Genomic DNA, 22,482 nt, shown 5'->3' with positions numbered 1-22,482 from the left:
TATCTGTATCTGTGTGTTCTGCATCTATGGATTCAACCAAACACTGATTGAAAATATTCCAGAAAAAAAGCACTTTAGAAGGTTAAAAAAAGCAAAACTTGAATTTGCCAGGTACTGGCAACTATTTACCTAGCATTTTCATTGTATTAGGTATTATAAGTAATCTAGAGATGATTTACAGAGAAGGCAATGGCACCCCACTCCAGTACTCTTGCCTGGAAAATCCCATGGACGGAGGAGCCTGGTAGGCTGCAGTCCATGGGGTCGCTAGAGTCGGACACGACTGAGCGACTTCCCTTTCGGTTTTCACTTTCATGCATTGGAGAAGGAAATGGCAACCCACTCCAGTGTTCTTGCCTGGAGAATCCCAGGGACAGGGGAGCCTGGTGGGCTGCCGTCTATGGGGTCGCACAGAGTCGGACATGACTGAAGCGACTTAGCAGCAGCAGCAGAGATGATTTAAAGTACAATACATGGAAGAATGTGCCTGGGTTATACTATAAACACTACACGGTTTTGTATATGGGCCTTAAGCAACTGCAGACTTTGATATCCACACCAGTTCCCGGAACTAGTACTTGGTAGTAACCATTGTATATCCTCCTTCCCTCTTAAGGAGATTAGGAAGATCACATGAGACTCTGATTTGTTCATTGCTAGTGAATGGTAGTTCTTATTGCCATAATTATTGTTGTTTCAGTTATTATGGTTGTTTTTTAATAACAATTCATTTTACTGGAGAAGCTTCATGTTACCTTTATTCTCAACTTGTTCTTTGCTTTCTTCCTCTTTCCGCTTTCTTTGAACCCTGGAGAATAGATAGGTGATATTTTTGGCACCTGAAAGACAATGACTCAATTGCTAAAAACAGCTGTGGTTTCCAAATTTGGACTGCCACTTAAGAATGTTTAGTTTTCTGAGCAGTGGGTGAATTCTGGTTATATGAAAATCTCCATGATGCATTTGAAAACCAAACAGAGACAGTGTTTGGACAACCCACTCATCTGGGTGATTCACACACTCGCTCCTTTCGATTAGAATGAGAATAATTGTCTGTACTTTGAGAGATGAGGGAAAGAGTTGAGAATCTCACAATGCAGCCAATAGTCCGATGGGAAAGTGAGAGATGTTTAGGATACAGTGCAGATGGTATAGTGTGGATAGCTGGGCAGACTCCAAAACAATAACATAAGAACCAAGATGAACCATTTTGGCTCAAGTCACTTGGACTCTATGATTTGTATCTTCATTTCCTAGAGGAATCAGAGGAGGAAATAACACTTTTTGATATTATTTTCAGCAATTCAATAAGCACAGGAAGGAGTTGGTGAAATCCCAGTCATAAGGGAAGTATTTTCAAAAATACTGTCCTTATGATTGTATTTTGAATACTAAATAAACTGAACAATTGGCTTCCCTACTATTTGAATATTTCCTTCCCTCCTCCCTTCCTTCTTTCTTCCTTCATTTATAAACTATAACATTCTTGTGTATTCCAAACTCCTGAGGATAAAACAATGAGCAAGAAGGATATGGTGGTTATACTCACAGACTTTATGGTCTAGTGGGAAAATAGTTAATGAAACAAACAATGATAGTAAGATGCAATGACTCACATAACAGTGGAATTCAGGGTGCTTCAGGAGCCCATGGTGGGATATATCTCTGTAGTTTGTAAAGGAAGGGAAATTTCAGATATTAGGGAAGCCAATATTTTTTGTTAATATCATCATATTTATGATTGCTTATAATAATAAAGAGTAATTCTTTTGAAATCTTAATAGATACAGTAACGTTATAGCACTTTTTCCAATATATCTTAGTGGCAGGATCATGGACATAGGTAAGGCAGAGAAGTATTTAATCCTTTGGAAGTAATGAACAGATTAAAAAGGAAACTTTTTTCTCAATCAATCTCTGGTTTACCTACTAGTTATATCAAAGTATATCAAAGGGGAAGAGAGTAGAAGAATAACAGTTACTCTTAAAGGTCATAGAATAACTGGATGCACAATTAAAGGAAAATGAGGACAATGACAATGTTAACCTTCTCTAATGAAGAAAACTGAAAATGAAAACACACTAGTTGGTTAAGAATGGTTGTATTACCACTGGAAAAAAATCAGTGTTTGATTGATTAATGTATTGACTGATTCATTCAATAATCTATATATATTTGCTCAGTTCAGTTCAGTTCAATTGCTCAGTCATGTCCAACTCTTTGCAACCCCAAGAACTGCAGCAAGCCAGGCCTCCCTGTCTATCACCAAGTCCCGGAGTTTACTCAAACTCATGCCCATTGAGTTCATGATGCCATCCAACCATCTCATCCTCTGTTGTCCCCTTCTCCCACCTTCAATCTTTCCCAGCATCAGGGTCTTTTCAAATGAGTCAGTTCTTCACATCAGGTAGCCAAAGAATTGGAGTTTCAGCTTCACATCAGTCCTTCCAATGAATATTCAGAACTGATTTCCTTTAGGATGGACTGGTTGGATCTCCTTGCAGTCCAAGGGACTCTTGAGAGTCTTTTCCAACACCACAGTTCAAAAGCATCAATTCTTTGGTGTTCAGCTTCCTTTATAGTCCAACTCTCACATCCATACATGACTACTGGAAAAACCATAGCCTTGACTAGATGGATTTTTGTTGGCAAAGTAATATCTCTGCTTTTTAATATGCTGTCTAGGTTGGTCATAACTTTTCTTCCAAGGAGTAAGCGTCTTTTAATTTGCTCAGTCATGACCATTTCCATCTCCAGGGCATCTTCTCAACTCAGGGATCCAACCTGAGTCTCCTGCATTGCAAGCAGATTCTTTACTGTCTGAGCCACCAGGAAAGCCCATGTTGAATGCTTGTTTCAATGTGCCAGTGCCTACTACGGTGCCTATCACTTAGCAGGCTCTCAGTCAATATTAGAGGGAGACACGGAAGGGAAGGTGAATGAACAGAGTAGAATAGTGGTAGAAGTGTGGAAGAAGCAAAGTAAATCTTTTTCTCATCTCATTCGGATGTGCTATCTCTGCCTTCAAACCCAAAAGAATCTAATTCACTACTGATTTTGTAGCATAGTGTTGAATAGACAGAAATTGATTTAGGCAACCATAGTGGACTATGAGGCTTCCCAGGAGGTGCCAGTGGTAAAGAACCCGCCTGCCAATGCAGGAAATGCAAGAGACATGGATTTGATCCCTGGATCAGGAAGATTCCCTGGAGGAGGGCATGGCAACCCATTCCAGTATTCTTGCTCGGAGAATCCCACGGACAGAGGAGCCTGGTGGGCTACAGTCTATAGGGTCACAAAGAGCTGGACATGACTGAAGTGACTTAACACACACAGCACACAAATGGGCTATGCCTATATGTGGGCATAGTAGGAGAGTTTCCTCTGGGTATGTCTTTAAGGGTGAAACAAAGGTCTCTTTGTGGCTCTGAGTAACATTTTAGTCAGTTTGCTAATGCCAGATACTTTACTTTAGAAAAATATTTTTTGATTCTACTTTAGCGGGAGAAGCGACTTCACTTTCCCTTTTCACTTTCATGCATTGGAGGAGAAAATGGCAGCCCACTGCAGTGTTCTTGCCTGGAGAATCCCAGGGACGGGGGAACCTGGTAGGCTGCCGTCTATGGGGTTGCACAGAGTCGGACACAACTGAAGCAACTTAACAGTAGCAGCAGAATGTAAATAACCCAAGGAGAGGTAAACTACACTGATTTAAAGTCACACTAAGGCCTTAATATAAAATAGATGATCCTTTTCCAAAAGCAAGGTTATTTCCTCTGTGATAATTTTATTTTACTAAAATATTTTATTGAAATATAGTTGAGTTACCATGTTGTGTTAATTACTGCTGTACAGCAAAGTGACTCAGTTATACATATATACATTCTTTTGCATATTCTTCTCCATTATGGTTTATCACAGGAAATTGAATAGTTCCTTGTGCTATACAGTAGGGCCTTGCTGTTAATGCATTCTGTAAATAGCGGTATGCATCTGCTAATCCCAAACCCCCAGTGAATCTGTCTCCCAGCCTCCGCCCCTTCACAGCCACCAGTCTATTTTCTCTGTCTATGTTTTTGCTTCTGGTTTACAGTAGGTTCATCTGTGTCATGTTTTAGATTCCACCTAGAAGTGATATCATACGGTATTTGTCCTTCCCAAGAGCAGGTTTGGATAGAGGGGAAGAGAAACACAGGCCAAGGGAGAACTCAAGAGACAGAGGACCCTGAACACAAACTGTGCCACACTGATACCTTAGGTGACATCCAGGTGTGATTCTAAGTTTTATGGGGCTGGCAACTTATACAATGGGGACCACTTTAAGAAAAAGAAAGCAAAACAAATTTGCATATTTTAGAAATATATCTGACCATATGAACAAATTACTAGGGCCCTTCCCAAGACATTAACAGAGGCCTGGGGAAATGGGGAGCTAAAGTTGATGAGCTTCACAGTAAATTGTTCTCTGTGACTCCACTTGACTATGCATCTGAAAATGGGAGAATATGACCCAGTGGAACTTTTGGCTCTTCTCTTTCAGATATAAGACACTGATGATAAATAGGGGAATCTAGCTGGAAAGATATGTTTACCACAAAAAAAACTCCAAAGTTTTGCTCAGTGTCATTCTGTGAACTATATTTCCTTGATTCTTAAACTCAAACAATGATAGAATTCCAGCTAAGCTATTTAAAATCCGAAAACATGATGCTGTTAAAGTGCTATACTCAATATGCCAGCAAATTTGGAAAACTCATCAGTAGCCATAGGACTGAAAAAGGTCAGTTTTCAAAGAAAGGCAATGCCAAAGAATGTTCAAACTGCCATACAATAGCATTTATTTCACATGCTAGCAAAGTAATGCTCAAAATCCTTCAAGCTACACTTCAACAGTATCTGAACCAAGAACTGCCAAATGTAAAAGCTGGGTTTAGAAAAGGTAGAGGAACAAGGAACAAATTGCCAGCATCCATAGGCTTTCCTGGTGGCTCAGATGGCAAAGAATCTACCTGCATGCAGAAGACCCAAGTTCAATCTCTTGGTCAGGAAGATCCCCTGGAGAAGGGAATGACAACCCACTCCAGTATTCTTGCCTGGAGAATTCCATGGACAGAGGAGCCTGTCAGGCTACAGTCCATGGGGTTACAATGAGTTGGACATGACTAAATAACTAACGTTGGATCATAGAAAAAGCAAGAGAATTTAAAAAATAAACATCTACTTCTGCTTCACTGATTATGTGACAGGCTTTGACTGTGTGGAACACAACAAACTGTAGAAAATTCTTAAAGAGATGGGACTACCAGACCACTTTACCTAACTCCTGAGAAACCTGTGTGCAGGTCAAGAAGCAACAGTTAGAACCAGACATAGAACAACAGACTGATTCAAAATTGGGAAAGGAGTATGACAAGGCTGTATATGTCACCCTGCTTATTTGGCTTCTATGCACAGTACATCATGTGAAATAGTGGGCTGAATGAATCACAAGCTGGAATCAAGATTTCTGGGAGGAGTATCAACAACCTCAGATATACAGATGATACCATTCTAATGGCAGAAAGCAAAGAGGAACTAAAGTGCTTCCTGAGGAGAGTGGAAAAGAAGAGTGAAAAAGCTGGCTTAAAACTCAGTATTCAAAAAACTAACAACATGGCAACCAGTACCATCACTTCATGGCAAATAGATGGGGAAAAGTGGAAACAGTGACAGACTTTATTTTCTTGGGCTCCAAAATCACTGCAGACAGTGACTGCAGCCATGAAATTAAAAGGCACTTGCTACTTGGAAGAAAAGCTATGACAAACCTAGACAGCATATTAAAAGACAGAGACATCAATTTGCCAACAAAAGTCCCTAGAGTCAAAGCTGTGGTTTTTCCGATGTCATGTATGGATGTGAGAGTTGTACCATAAAGAAGGCTGAGTGCCAAAGAATTGATGCTTTCAAATTGTGATGCTGTGGAGACTCTGGAGAGTCCCTTAGACTGCAAGGAGATCAAATCAGTCAATCCGAAAGGAAATCAACCCTGAATATTCATTGGAAGGACTGATGCTGAAGTTGAAGCTTCTATACTTTGGCCACCTGATGCGAAGAGCCAACTCATTGGGAAAAACCCTGGTTCTGGGAAAGACTGAGGACAAGAAGAGAAGGGGACGACAGAGGATGAGACAGTTGGATGGCATCACTGACTCAATGACATGAGTTTAAGCAAACTCCAGAAGGTAGTGAAGGACACGGAAGCCTGGCGTCCTGCCATCCATGGGGTCGCAAAGAGTTGGACATGACTTAGTGACTGAACAATAACAGCAACCTTAAATTTAATAATAGCTGGAGGGAGAGAGTAAACAGCTGGCTAGTTTCTTTTGATGGAAAACATTCTTATTTCAAAACCATTTGATGCATTTTAAAATGTATCAACTTACAGAACTATAGTAATTGTATTACCTTTTAGGTTACAAATTCCATCCACTGAGTGCATCAAATATTACCAATCCATTGAAGAAACCAGTAAGTTTTTTGAAGGCCACACTTGCTAAGTAGTAAAATTAGAACTCCTAATTCCAAGGCGCACACTGTATCCAATACACCATTCTGAATCTCCCATGCATGTTGACCATTAATTTTGTAACCCATGTAATATTTATATTCCTGACCACCCAGGATTAGGAAACCTTTTTAAAAAGAATACTGAATGTTCTTGGTGAGAGAATATCAAATTGACTTCAGTCAGTTGATATAATCTGAGGTGGGTGTTCTAGAAGTGAGGGCTGAATGAAAGTTGGATGCTACAATATTAGGTGATATATAATATTATCACAATCTTAGAGAGTGGAAGAGGACAAGGATTTCCAGGGAGTGATTTGCATTCATTCACTGGACTCCATTCATATGTTTCATGTACATGGTTTTTGGCCAGCATATAGTGAGGTCCTGTTGTGTGGAAGGCAATGAGTATATTAAGGACATATCGGAGGACTAGCCCTCAGAACAAATTGCTCCTTGAAACAAAAATCTTCTTCATGAGGAAAAGGCAGCTTGGGGTGACCGTCTAACATTTCCACATGGAAGTGGGGAGATTACAGGGTTTGTCCTGAGCAAGAGGAACTTACCTCTGAGGCCGCTGAAACTTAGGACTTGTCAGTAGGTAGACAGTCCAGTAAGCCTGAGGGGTTGGTTAGTCACAGAAAAGGACTGGAGATGGGAAGAAGAGTGATTTATGTGCAGGTAGCTGCTGTCCAGTCTTTCCCTCCACCAAGCGCTTATTCTTGAACATAGTCATTGCTTTGGTACTGTGAAACTTTCTTCCTCATTTTCTTGCCTATGCTCATAATTTCCTTGTCTCCTCTGTGACTTTCCTTTTTGTGTATTTTCCTATTTTAATTTTATGTTTAGTTGCAATTACACTCAATTGCTTTTCTGCAGTTTGAGATAACAAGAGCAGAGAATGCAATTTTAAATCCTAAAAATGACACAGAAACAGAAGCCACAAATTAAAAATTGATCTGATACCAAAAGAAAATGGGCAAATACGGCACTCCGGAACAGGGAGATGATAAAAAGAATTATACAGAAAAAAATTAATGAAACTGACAGGAAGTACATTAGACAGAAGAAATAAATCGATGAGATATTGGAATCACTGAGCTCAGAATAGCTCAGCTTGTCTTACCTGAGAAGAACATATTAAATATGGAGGCAGTTTAGTGAACTAGAAGCTTCTAGCTCTTCTCAAACAACAAAATTCAATTAGAAAGTGAACAGAGTTCTGAGCTGAAACTGTGAAAATTTAATGTTTGTTCTTATGATTCTGAAATTATTAGTTATATTTTTTGATACTCAGCCTTTCCATTGGTAAAATATTACCTCTCTCACTTATTAACAAGTAAACTACTTCATTGTCTCATTATTTAACAAGTATTTAATAAGCAAAGTGACTGACAAAAATTCTATAAGGCATGCAAAATGGGAAAAAATATGGCTTTCTCAAGCTGCTTATAGTGTAGGAGGCTAGGCGAACAGAAATTTACAACTCAGTATAATAAGGTCAAGAATAGTGATAGATTCAAAGAACTTTGGAGGCCAGAGGAGAGAATTAATATCCTAAAGTTTTGAGAGAAGTTTCACAAATGAGATCACATTAGAAATAAGCCATGAAAAAAACAATGTCTCAGACAACATGGTTGAGGAATGAGTAAAGGAGAAAGTGATCAGTGAAATCCTAAAAGAAGATCATGTACTGGAAAAACAGTGAGTCCATTGTGTTGTGAACCTCAGGTCTTGTGGGGAGGGAGAGGAGGAGGCAGCTAAGGGATGGTTATGAAGGGTCTTAGATGCCAAGTTAAATAAAGCAGTTGGCGTCATATCCCATAGATCAGTGGTTCCCATCACCATTTCACCATGTTTAACATGCTTTCGGACCATCTGACCTGCCTCTTGAGAAACCTGTATGCAGGTCAGGAAGCAACAGTTAGAACTGGACATGGAACAACAGACTGGTTCCAAATAGGAAAAGGAGTACGTCAAGGCTGTATATTGTCACCCTGCTTATCTAACTTATATGCAGAGTACCGGAGTAGGCAATGGCACCCCACTCCAGTACTCTTGCCTGGAAAAATCCCATGGATGGAGGAGCCTGGTAGGCTGTAGTCCATGGGGTCGCTAAGAGTCAGACACGACTGAGCGACTTCCCTTTCGCTTTTCACTTTCATGCATTGGGGAAGGAAATGGCAACCCACTCCAGTGTTCTTGCCTGGAGAATCCCAGGGACAGGGGAGCCTGGTGGGCTGCCATCAATGGGGTCGCAGAGAGTCAGACACGACTGAAGCGACTTAGCAGCAGCAGCAGCATGCAGAGTACATCATGAGAAACGCTGGGCTGGAAGAAGCACAAGCTGGAATCAAGATTGCCAGGAGAAATATCAATAACCTCAGATATGCAGATGACACCACCCTTATGGCAGAAAGTGAAGAGGAACTAAAGAGCCTCTTGATGAAAGTGAAAGAGGAGAGTGAAAAAGTTGGCTTAAAGCTCAACATTCAGAAAACTAAGATCACGGCATCTGGTCCCATCACTTCATGGCAAATAGATGGGGAAACACTGGAAACAGTGTCAGACTTTATTTTTCTGGGCTCCAAAATCACTGCAGATGGTGACTGCAGCCATGAAATTAAAAGACTCCTACTCCTTGGAAGGAAAGTTATGACCAACCTAGACAGCATATTAAAAAGCAGAGACATTACTTTGTCAACAAAGGTCCATCTAGTCAAGGCTATGGTTTTTCCAATGGTCATGTATGGATGTGAGAGTTGGACTATAAAGAAAGCTGAGCACCAAAGAATTGATGCTTTTGAACTGTGGTGTTGGAGAAGACTCTTGAGAGTCCCTTGGGCTGCGAGGAGATCCAACCACTCCATCCTAAAGGAAATCAGTCCTGGGTGTTCATTGGAAGGACTGATGTTGAAGCTGAAACTCCAATACTTTGGCCACCTGATGCGAAGAGCTGACTCATTTGAAAAGACCCTGATGCTGGGAAAGATTGAGGGCAGGAGGATAAGGGGACGACAGAGATTGAGATGGTTGGATGGCATCACCAACTCAATGGACATGGGTTTGGGTGGACTCCGGGAGTTGGTGATGGACAGGGAGGCCTGGCGTGCTGTGGTTCATGGGGTTGCAAGGAGTTGGACACAACTGAGCGACTGAACTGAACTGAACATGCTTTCGTGGACAAATGAACAAAATAGACTACGAGCTGTGTGTAGTTTACTGGCTCCTTTGCTTTCTTTCCATGTTAAGGAAGCATTTCATAATTCTGGCTAATGAAAGGAATGTTATTATGATAACTTTGAACCTACTTTATTTTATCAATACTTTTAAGTAAGTCATTCCCCAAATTACTGTTTTAAATATTATCTGAAGCAAGTCACTCATAACATGTCTGCCAACTAGTCACACAGACCACTCCATGAGCACATGATTGAGTTCTGCTGCTGGTAATGAGAAGTCATAAAGGTTATGAAGCTAGGGTGAAGCTGGTTAAAAGACAGAAGCAGTGTAGAGGAAAGTCTTGAGAAGGAGGTCTTCCTTGCAGGAAGACCAAGGGAGAAAGGATAAGATCCGGAACTCAGAAGGGGACAGTAAGAAAGGAGAGGGCAGAATGGAATGATTTTGTCCTCATCTAACATAGTAGGTAGCTTAGAGTCAAAAACACACAAGAAGGATGGAAAGAAAAATTGTAACATTATTGAGCTCTCACCTGGACGTTTTATGAATACAATAAGGAATAAAGAGACAGGAGCACCTCCAAGCAGAGCCCTGTCCATGGGTAAGGAAAGTTTAAGAAGTTCCCTAAAGCTATTCAGCTCCTTCTAACCAGTGACGTAGGGGACCTGGTTGCTTAAAGAACCACTGCTTTTCCTAAAGTCCTAGGGAAGGTTGGTTTCCAACTGTATGAGATGCTGGAATTAATGGACTCCAGCTTCCTTTGGAGGGTGGGCCTCTTGCCAGGCCTGATTAGCCCAGCTGGCCTGTCCACTATTCCTGTTTTATTGCTTCCTTTCTCATTAAGGAAGGTGTTGGGTTTGGATAACCATAAACAACATGTCTGCTGCTACAAGGCTACCACCACTTGCATAGCCAGTGGCTGAAACCAGGCCGTCAGGAGTCTTTTTTAAAGACAAATCACAGTTTTGGAGAGACAGGAAAGGGAAGCCCAGGTTTGAAAATGTGCCACAGAAATGGTTATTTTCCTATTTTTAACTGTTTCCTTTAAAAAAAAAAATTTCAAAGTGGCAGGGAAAATAAAACTTTTTAAAAAGTCAAAGCTATTTTTCTCTCTCACCTCTCCTTTTTCAATATAGCCATACGAAACAGTCCTGATGTCCTCAACCCCTGAAATGAGAGGGAGGGAGCTGGAGGGTTTCCCTTCACACCACCCTGCCCCCAGCAGGCTGAAGGATTCTGAGCAGCCACTGGCAACCTGCTGAGCTGTCCTGTGGGTGCTTCAAAGCTCCCTTGTGCACATGGGCCTAAGAGCTGAAGTCTGTGGGGGCTAAAAAACTGCTGAAGGGAGCCAACCATTCAACTCCCCTCTCCCTTCACTTCAATAATCTCGGCATTTGGGCATTTGTACTTCTCCCTCCCCAGACAATGTGTTCCTTAAAATAACCTTCGTTGGCACATCATTTTTCACCAGGAACTGTACCCTTGCTCTTTGCAGTCCTGCAATTTTCTCTCTTCTAGCACAGGGGGAATCATATTTACTCAGAAAACCGCAGTGTTGAACTATAGCCCTCAGTTTCTTAGAGTTTCACTTTCTAAGGGAATTTTGCAGCTGGTTCCATCTGTTTTTCCTGATTTTTTTCCTCTCCTCTTCTGCCCATACTAATTTCCTCTCTAGGCCCAACCAGCACCCAACCTCAGTACCTCCCCCACACATGACTATGATAACCTCTTCTTGTCTCACAGTAGACACAATATTCATTAAGCCTCTCACCATGTCCCTACAGTAAATGTTCAGAAAATCCTTGCTGACTCATACCAACTACTCCCAGAACCTCTAACACAGATACTTTCTAGGAATTTCTCTGCCATATAACATTTCATATAACTGGCTTGGTTTTGTATCAAAGCACACTCTCCCTGTGTTTTTTTTTTTTGTTGTTCATGTATTAATAGCTTCTCTAGAAAATGACAAGAATTGCTCCTGTGCTGAGTGGATAAACAAACTACTCTGAATGCTAATTACATTAACGTGAGCTACCCATGTAGATTTTAAATTCTAAATAGACCTTTCCCTACTACTTAGCACACATCTGGCCTATTACCTACCACCACAAACATATCCAAATAAAAGCAACCAATTCTAATGTTAGATTGCCAATCACAATCTCATGTAGTTTGGACAAAGAGAGTGATCTAGGTAACATTTGCTTTACTTTAAGAGCCTATCATTTGCCAGACACCTTTCCAAGTGCTTTACAAATATTAGGTCATAAATATTTTTTAAAATGCACATTTATTATTCTAATTTTACAGCTAAGGAAATTAAGGCACAGCAAGGTCAACAGTGCGTCAATGATGAAACCAGGATTCACACCCAGGCAATGTGTGTGCAGACCACTAACTGCTAATCAATTCTACCTCACTAATTATAAGAAGTGTTAGATTGTCTCCTTCCAAATCTTCCTGCAAGTCAGAAGAGAATTCAAATGATGTGTATTTACACAGTGTCTGTGTCCTTGATGAGTCCTGTGTACACAGTAATTTATAAATCCATCCATTTTCTGGAATCAAGTCCTCATTTAATGGAGCTTAACTAAAGTCCTTATATAAAGGTGCTAGAGGGATCTTTCCTGACCTTCATCTAAAACATCAAACTTCCTCTCCTTCCAAGGCACTTTCTGTCAGATTAATCGATTTTATTTTCTCCTAGCACTTCCTATTTCTAAATTTATGTTTATGTGTCTATTGTCAGTCTCTTCCCCTTGACTAAAATATGAGCTGATGAGAGCAGAGACTTGTGTTTCATTGACTGTTTGCCCCTAGAATTCTGCTTGGCATATAGTAGGTGCTCAATAAATATTTACTGAATGAATGAATAAATCCATTTGATAATGCCTTCATGTTTTTGCATAGACAGCCTTAGCCCTTCTTTGGTAGTGATGGTGGTCTAGTCGCCAAGTTGTGTCCAACTCTTGCAACCCCATGGACTGCAGCCCGCAAGGCTCCTCTGTCCATGGGATTTCTCAGTCAAGAATACTGGAGTGAGTTGTCATTTCCTTTTTCAGGGCATCTTCCCGACCCAGGGATCAAGCCTGGGTCTCTTACATTTTAAGCAGATTCTTTACTGCAGGCGGTCTCGTACAGTGCAGGCAGATTCTGTACCAACCAAACCGAAGCCCAGTATAATTTTAAATATTCCTCTTAACTAATTTCACCTACTCCTGTGGCTTTTTTCTACCATTCCCAATAATTACCTCTAGCCAAGATCTTTATTTTTGAGATGACCAAATCTGGCTTTTTTGTCTCCTGTATTTATGTTATTTTAATTTCCATAATCAAATTTACTCTTGACATTTGGGGAATAGGAGCCAAGGGGACATGCACAAGCATTACAAAATACTGATACATTTTATATTTAGAAAGGACTTACATTTCATCTCCTCCAAATACGTTACTTTATATGTTGGTGAAGAAATTGAAGTCCAAGATAATGATTCTACAAGCGTCTCATGGCCGCTGTGTGGTAGAACCCCAGATTTTCAGAATTTATTCCCCTTTCCACATCAGTTATCTACCTATTAGGGTCTACCTCTCCTATTGTTAATGATACATATTACACACTCAGCTCTATTGAGATACAATTCACAAACCATGAGATTCACCCTTTAAAAGTTTGAAATTCAGTGGTTTTAGGTATATTCACAAAATTGTGAAACTGTCACTATTTAATTTTAGAACATGTTCATATCCTCCAGAGAAACCCCATACCTGTTTGTAGTCACTCCCCATCTTCCCCCCTCATTCTCTTTCCCTTTTTCCAACCCTAGAAATCCATTAATCTACTTTCTGTCTCTATGGATTTGACTGTTCTGGACATTTCATATAAATGAATATAATATGTGGCCTTTTGTGTCTGGTTTCTTTCACTTAGCTTAATGATTTCAAGGTTCATCATCTTATACTATTTACCTTTTTGTTTTGTTTTTTTAACAAAACCACTTTTCTCTGACTGCCTTAATAATCTCTATATCTGTCTTCGAACAAAAATTAAACTTTGAATATCCTAGAAGCCAAAGGCAAAAAAGAAAAACAGAAATATATTACTCAGTTCCAGTTAATCTTAAAGGAAACACAAAGTTTATCAAAAGCATGAATGTTTTAAGGGGAATCATTACTGTAGACCTTTACTTTCACAATATGACTCTGTTTTCTAATCATTTAAGGTATTTTTCTTGCTTTCTTATTTATAGTATTTCCAGGTCTCCTTGGGTTGGGCACTCTGAGCAGTGTCAAGAAGAGGGAGAGGACCACCTTCTTCTAGGTGCAAGGGGAAATTCTTCTTTAATCTTTAACAGCATTCCAGTTTGACCTCCACTATTAATTTTCACTGAAGGGTTTTGTAGTCAACTTATGTCCTAGAATATGCACTTGTTCTCCTGTCACAATGTCACTTTGGTTCATTTAGGAGAAAAAAATGATCATTTCTTTGAGTGAACATGAATCAATATTAATGTGTGTGTGTGTGTGTATTTGTGTGCCAGCTGTATGGGCTGTATCAACATGAAAAAAACACAGATCATGACCACCTGGGAGCAGAGGATCAGAGGAACTTTAAGAGAATGTATGGTCCTTCTCATTTAGGAACAGTTTTTTAAAATTTCATTATCTCCTTCTGCTTTTGTTGTGTGAACAGGTGGTTAACACATACACCCCAGGAAAGAAGATTTGGCTTGAAGGTGTGGTGACCACCTCAGCTGGAGGCACAAACAATCTATCAGATTCCTATGCTGCAGGATTCTTGTGAGTAGAACTTGTAATTTCACTCCCAAGGGCACTGAGGAAAGGACAGTGAAATTGCTTATTATTCTGCCCTTTGGATGGGGTGGTGGTTCGTTTCCTACTGAAAATTCTTCATCCATTTCTTTGTAAATGTGTTTAAACACTCAACAAACAGTGATTAGGGACTTGTCTAAATAATAAGATCTCAGGTACAGGCATTAGAGCAAGAATAATAATGGTAGTTATTAGTAATAAGGTTAGTAATAAGTAGATAGTAATAGAGTTTTATTTTATGTCTACAGTGCAAAATACAGTACAGACAGCATAAATTTTTTTTCTTGTAATTTTCACTAGAGTCCTGGGAGATAGGTAAGAATAAGAGGGAGGTTTTGCCCTTTAGAAACTTAGACAACTGGAGGAATAGAGATGGAGGGTAAGAAAAGCTATTGGAGATAAGTTTCATCATCATAATTTTAACTGCATAGTGCTTACCATGTGCTGAGGGCATATTTAATAGTGCTTTGTGCATATTTAATGATTTAACAACCGGTGTAGTAGATGCCCTTATTTTATAAGAACCCAGTGAGATAGATGCAATTATTAATTAATGGCAGAGCTTGGACTCAAGTTATAGCAGTCTGCTCCAGAGGCCTACCTTTTTGCCATTAAATTATACCATCTCTCTTCCTTCCTTACATGGTCTGACCACACAAGGGATAGACATGCAGAGGAATCAAGAATTTCTGACTGCTAGTATCAGGAAGGACTTGGTGGGGGAAGAGGCAAATGAGTGGAACATTAAGAAATTTCTCTAATTTCTGTAGGTGAAGGTTGTTGCTGAGGGTAGTGGGGAGCACTCTAAACTGAAGGAACATTATGAGGAGAAATGATTAGCGTGAGAAAGCCTCAGTATCTGCAGGGGTTAGTGAAGGTATGACTGTGCTAAGCCACTTCATTTGTGTCTGACTCTTTGTGACCTTATGGACCTTAGCCCACCAGGCTCCTCTGTCCATGGGATTCTCCAGGCAAGACTACTGGAGTAGATTGCCATGGCCTCCTCCAGGAGAGCTTCCTGATTCAGGGATCAAACTTGGGTCTGTAATGTCTCCTGCATTGGCAGGCAGGTTCTTGACCACTAATGCCACTTGGGAAGCCCAGGTATGATTAGGGACAGAGTTTTACCACCAAATCATAGAAGACCTTGAAAACCAAGGATGCAATATGAGGCCTTATTCTATACTCAGTGGCAAGCCATTGAAGATTACAGAGGAGGAAAGAGGTCCTACAGAGATCTGACCTGTACTGAAAACACTGGGTTTGATAGTTTGTACCAGTTTGGAGAGGCAAGAGATAGGAAAATGAATTTGAAGGCTACTACAGTTATCTGGAGAGCAACTTAAGCCAGAAGCACAAGGGCTTCTGCCTGGCCTCCCATTGTCATGAGACAGGGACAAACCACTCGGGACCACAGACTGACCAGGTGACCTGTTTCTGGTCCAATCTAGTCTGGGGTCCTGGTTTTTCATCTGAACAAAGTTCTCCTAAGAACTGCAGCTCTGCCCTCAACTACACATTTCACTACTAACAGCCACTTCTAATTATACAGCTATAGTTCCTCTCCATTAAGGCAGCTTCTTTATTACATTTGTGAAGGGCAAATCAGGCTGGTCAAGCAAATATCTTTTAAGATGGAATCCTGGCAGATGCAGATGAAGATAATGAGTCAGTGGCTACATGATATGCCTGGGGTCTTCCAGCCCCATGTCCTCACATGGAGCGGCACAGAGAGGTTGTTCAGTGTTGCTGAGGGTTTTCTTTCAAAAATACTCTGCTCAGCAGGTTTCACTGTGACAGTTGGGTTGGCTGCTGGAGGCCCCTTGAATCAGAAGAATATGGCCTTTGCTTAGTGGTCTCAGAACTCAGCTGCAGGGCCTAGCAAGTAGTCCGTTTGTACTGAGTGTTTTCATGAACATTCTTCCCTTAAAGAGTGATGTGAAATGAGAAATAACACAGACCATCATGGAGAGAGCTAGAGAGAGACTTGCCTTTTCACTAGCATCAGCTAAATATCCATAGATCTCCACAGTCACTTTTGTGAACACAGATTAACATCGTTGTTTAGATTTTGGTGTAGTTCAGATGTTCCATGCTTGGTTGACAGATCAAATGAAAAGCAGCTCATTCTGCTCCTGGTCTTCTCTCTTACCTTTTCATCATCCACTGGCTGTAAGCTCTACTGGCAGTACCCAGAAACATGTTCCTTGAGTCCAATTTTCCAAGGGGTATAAATTGCTTCCAGGAGAAAAAAAATGTACAGCATTCTAGGAAGCTCCAGAAGGCTAGCAAGGAGTTGGAAAGAAGGCATTTTACAGCCCTTTTTCAATATATGGCATAAATATAAGCTTACCAGGACACATTCACATGCATGCATAAATTAGAATTCTCTGCTGCCAATATGCAAGGGTAGTTTTCCCAATCAGGACTTTGAGATTCTTTGATGCCCTACCCTTGGCATACTGCTGTGTCTGCAGCACCTACATGTCTGTCATGTAATAGATATTCAATAGTGTTTTGTGGATAGAAAATAATAGCCACAGAAGTATCCTTGGTGAGATGTGTCAATTATCTTGCCACTTTTCGCTAATTAAGTATAAAAGGGAGACATGGAACACCATTTATTTCTCCTTCTCAGGAGACTTATTATTACAGAGGAAGATGAAGACAATTCCAGAACTAACCATTCTATTCTGAAAAGCTATGGAGAAGCAGGGGCTCTGGCCATAGTCATTTGTTAATGCCCTAGACCTGGGATGTGCATATAGGATGTGGGTTTAAAGAGGAGAATGAATATTCTTCCCTCTCTCTTTAAAGTTCCTTCAAAAACTACCCATATGCTCTCAGGAGAAAATCCAAAAAACTCAGATTCACAAGTTAGTGTTTATTTGTTGAATATATATTCTTTATATTTCACTGTGCTAGGCTCTGTAGAGGTCACAAATAGGAATTTGATAACATTCTTGTAAATGTGTAGGTACAGCTACATACCCGGTCCTTTACAAATGACTTATGTGGTCTCACAGGCATTTTTTTTTAATCTATTCTTAATGCTAAGAACAAGATCTAGCATTTACAGTTGATGAATTCATATTGTTGGATGAATAATAAATGAATGAACAAATGGGATCTTATCACATGTACAAATACAAATATTGACATCTAGATGCCACTAGAGATAGGGATTCACATATATGTGATTATGTATTTACTTATCATTTTGTCTCTTCATTCATTCAGTAAGCCTGGGGATAGAAGGGTGAGAAAGACAAACTTGTTTGGACATAGAAATACTTGTTATTTGTTAGAACCTACTGTATTTGTGCTATTTCAGTGGAGAGAACACTGACTTAGGAGGCGTCAGCCCAGAATTCACGTTCCAGTTCTACCACAGGTCAGCTAAACTGTGTCTCAGAGGCTAAAGCAAAGCTAAACCTGTTCTCCTGACTTCACAGTGTTGCCAAATGAACAAAAATAAGAAAGACAAGTAGCTTAGCCATGTGATATTCCAAAAGCATTTTCAGTTTCCTTGGGTTACAATGTCCCAATCTGAACAACAGCAACAAAATGGTTCTACTATATTTTTGTCAGATTTCTTTTTGGATTTATAACTTTTGTCTTTGCATTTTACTGTGTTTGTGTGTGTGTTGTATGTGATTCATTATCAGTAGGTATTTGTTAGTTTTATCAGAATAAAATATAATTGTCAATGTGGAAAAGATTTGAAAATATTTTATAATATTCACTCATAATGTAAAAATTAGCAGTGGTCTTTAGTGTTAGAAAGATCACTGGTTTGGAGCTCCATATTATTTCAGATTTGGGGAATCATAACTATGCATGATTTGTCCCTAGTATGTAAATGGTGATTCTCAAAATCCTAGAATCTAATTTTATCCAGATCAGTTTCAACTTAGACTGTTGAGCACCTATAGTGTTCCAGAAACTGTGATGGTTGTTTGGGGTACAAAGCTAAAACGTGTCTATTCTTGATGAGCTCATACCATCTGGGGAAAGACAGAGAACTAAGTAATTATCATTAAGCGGGCCAGCAGAGGGTATGAGTAAGAGTTTTTAAATGTATTGATTTTAAATGTATCGATATGGTTTTTTCCCCCCTTGCTTTTCAGATGGCTGAACACTTTAGGAATGCTGGCCAATCAGGGCATTGATGTTGTGATTCGGCACTCATTTTTTGACCACGGATACAATCACCTTGTGGACCAGAATTTTAACCCATTACCAGTAAGTGTAAGATCAAGATTCCCAACTCCTTTCCCATGTCCTTCAGTTCTTTTGATCGTGCTCTGATCCCCACTGGGAGAATTTTTCTCCTTCTGTTACTCATTAATTTCACAAATTGGACAGAAATATTTTTGACCCATTTTACAGACTTTTAGCTTTACCCCCCAGACAGACCCCAATATATACTCACATGTGTGTACATATGGGTTTATGCATATACACATTTATGCATTTATATATATTTACCACTATTATTTTAACAAACCTTGTGCAGTTGAGATTCCAAATCTACTTGTGGCCTGTTTGAACTCTGCTTGAGAGTGAATTTTTCCAGATTGTTTTCTTTTAATGCTAATAGGAGACATTAGTTAACGTCAGATGCAACATGTTGAAAGCAGATGGGCGAGTGTTGTCCAAGATCAGATATAGTAGAAACCCATCCCTTGGAGAGTGGCTTAAGTGCACTCACACTGGATGTTGATCCCTGTGTGATGAGGGGATTTGCCCAGGTGTCACCTACTCTAGGAGAGCAGAGAAAGGGGAGGCTAAAGAAGAATGGCAAGAGCAGAGAGCTGGGCATGTCCAGCGACTTTATTGACTCATCAAAGAAACCCCACTTAGTCCAGAAAAGCTGTGCTTATCAAAAATATTATGTGAGTTATCCTGCTTACAGACATCTTGGTCATGATAAAAGGCAAGTCCTCTCATTAGCCCATAGAACGTCAGAGCTGGGATTCCCCTTGGAGATGATCCAGTTCCACCGCATGTAACAGAGGGACTGGTAGCCTGGATTGGGAGAGGGGTGTATAGTGCCAGCCCTAGTGCCCGCTCCTGTGCCCTGGCCCAGTATTCTTCCTACAGAATTACTGCTGCCCTGGGGTCCACAGTAAACAAACCCAGCTGGAACCCAGTGAGCATTCCTGCCCTTTGCTTCCCTCTGCCCATTTCCACCCTCTGTGTTCATCTCACCACCCTCACCCCAGCCCTTAACTAGGAAGCCTCCAAGTCCAGAACAAAGAACAGCTTGGCACCCAACAGCACCATTTCTATGTCTGGAAAGAATCCCTCTAGTTAGTGTACTAAGGAATTATTTTATCTCTGATTGTACATGACTCCAATTAAGTCACCAATACTAAAGCTGACTGGCACAGTTGCTTTTATGCACAAGGCCAGGATACCTCTCTCTTTCAGCGTGTGGGGGGCTGGGGTATGGAGGGACAGAGAGGAAGTTTTCAGTTTGGAACCATAGGGGGTTCTGTTTGTTCATTGTTTGTTTTGAGCTCATAAACTTGTGGTGATAAAACAAAATAATGATTAGAAAAGCATCTATGAAATGTAAGCACAGAACAAATATAATGCCACACAAATGTAAATATTTATTGACCATCAGGCACTGGGGAGGAGACCAGTAGTAGATAACTGAATAAATAGTAAGAGAGGGTCAGTGAGGGCTCCTTTAGAGAGTGTACAAGGAAGTCTTCTCTGAGAAGGTGACACTGAAGCCAAGAGTCCACCTACAAGAAGGAGCCAGACATGCAGATTTTTGCAGAAGGGCTTTCAGGCAGGGGAAGGGGCCAGCACAAAGATTCCAAGGCAGGAACAGAGTTGGCATGTTTGAGGAAATATAATCGTGCTAGAGTGCTGGGGGCCTGGCAAGGAACAGGGGGACTGGTTGGACATGGGGCCAGCTTGGGTCAGATCACACAGGGCTTTGAAAGCTAAAGGGAGTTTGACTTTTATTGTAAGTAAAATGAAAAGCCACTGGAGGGTTTTCTGCAGGGAAGTAACATGATCTAACTTACATTCTTAAAAGATCACCTTGGTATAATTAATGCATCAAATGTTAGTTATATGTTTAAAGATGTGGTTGTTTGCCTGAGTGCTAAGTTGCTTCAGTCATGTCCAACTCTTTGTGACCCTATGGACCATAACCCACCAGGCTCCTCTATCCATGGGATTCTCCAGGCAAGAATACTGGAGTGGGTTGCTATGCCTTCCTCCAGAAGATCTTCCTGACCCAGGAATCAAACCTGTATCTCCTGTGTCTCCCGAAATGCAGGCGGATTCTTTACCACTGAGCCAAAGGGAAGCCCAATAATGTGGATAATACTTAAAATTTTATAGGGCACTTTCATATACAGCGGGCTTCCCTGATAGCTCAGTTGGTAAAGAATCCACCTGCAGTGCAGGAGACCCCAGTTCGATCCCTGGGTCAGAAAGATCTGCTGGAGAAGGAATAGGCTACCCACTCCAGTGTTCTTGGGCTTCCCTTGTGGCTCAGCTGGTAAAGAATCTGCCTACAATGTGGGAGGCCTGTGTTTGATCCCTGGGTTGGGAAGATCCCCTGGCGAAGGGAAAGGCTACCTACTCCAGTATTCTGGCTTGGAGAATTTCGTGGTCTTTATTCCATGGGGTTGCAAAGAGTCGGAAACGAATGAGCGACTTTCACTTTCACATACAGCACATCAGTAATACTACAAACATTCTTTCTTTCCCTCTGTTCATCTTTTTCTCCTGTCTTTCCTTCTTTCCTTTATTCCTTCCTTCATACATTCAAATCTCATTCACTCCTCTTGATCATGTACTACATGCTGAACACTATTTCTGACAATGAGCCACGATGATGAACCAAAAAGACAAGGTCCTTGAATTACTGGAGCTTGTAGTCTAGTGAAGCATACTAAGAAGAGGAAAGTATATAAACAAATAACTGCTCTTAGACATAATTGTTCTAAAGTGAGCCGGTGACATAAGTGTGCCTTTATTTTGCTGAAGAGACACTACGGTTCTTTGAAGTTGTTTAGCAACTTATCCAAGGTCAGAGAAGTAGTGAGAGCTGGAACAAGGAATTTTGCAGTTCAAAATGTTATTTACTTTTCAACATGCCACACTATTTCTAGCAGTACTCTCTTTGGTGTCTGTGATGGGGTCTGAGGCCACTGTTTGTCTCAGAATTGGGTTTAGAGTTGGGAACAGGCATCTCGAGGAACTGGAGAGAAGAAAACCTAGGCTAGAAGAAAACCTATGGTCTTTGGGTGACTGGACAGTCTTGAGTTTCAGAGCTGGACAAACCTGGATTGCGTATCAAATCTCTCTGTACCTTTGCATGGCCAGCTGTAGGTTAAAGATGCAAGATCTCATGATTTTGTTCTCCCCAAATGGGAGATAATGCAGGTGACTTTCTTTAAAAGCTTACCATGAGACACCTTGATTGATAGGTAGTAACAGCACAGGTTATGACCAACCTAGATAGCATATTGAAAAGCAGAGACATTACTTTGCCAACAAAGGTCCATCTAGTCAAGTCTATGGTTTTTCCAGTGGTCATATATGGATGTGAGAGTTGGACTGTGAAGAAAGCTGAGCGCCAAAGAATTGATGCTTTTGAACTGTGGTGTTGGAGAAGACTCTTGAGAGTCCCTTGGACTGTGAGGAGATCCAACCAGTCCATTCTGAAGGAGATCAGCCCTGGGTGTTCTTTGGAAGGAATGATGCTAAAGCTGAAACTCCAGTACTTTGGCCACCTCATGCGAAGAGTTGACTCATTGGAAAAGACTCTGATGCTGGGAGGGATTGGGGGCAGGAGGAGAAGGGGACAAGAGAGGATGAGATGGCTGGATGGCATCACTGACTCTATGGACGTGAGTCTGAGTGAACTCCGGGAGTTGGTCATGGGC

General features: G+C 40.7%; 1 protein-coding gene across 1 annotated transcript in view; it reads left to right on the top strand.

Annotated features, from left to right (window-relative positions):
- HPSE2 (heparanase 2 (inactive)) overlaps positions 1 to 22,482 on the top strand; it is a 724,439-nt gene that overhangs the window by 557,856 nt on the left and 144,101 nt on the right. Inside the window, exons 8-9 of the mRNA XM_019953208.2 lie at positions 14,421 to 14,527; positions 18,691 to 18,805. Of these exons, the coding sequence (XP_019808767.1) occupies positions 14,421 to 14,527; positions 18,691 to 18,805 (222 nt within the window). The remainder of the gene's footprint in view (positions 1 to 14,420; positions 14,528 to 18,690; positions 18,806 to 22,482) is intronic.

Source organism: Bos indicus, chromosome 26, assembly GCF_029378745.1.
Source record: "Bos indicus isolate NIAB-ARS_2022 breed Sahiwal x Tharparkar chromosome 26, NIAB-ARS_B.indTharparkar_mat_pri_1.0, whole genome shotgun sequence".
In the NCBI taxonomy this organism is placed as follows: Eukaryota; Metazoa; Chordata; class Mammalia; order Artiodactyla; family Bovidae; genus Bos; species Bos indicus.
Note: the sequence above shows the minus strand (reverse complement) of the source record. Positions and strands in the feature narration are given on the sequence as shown.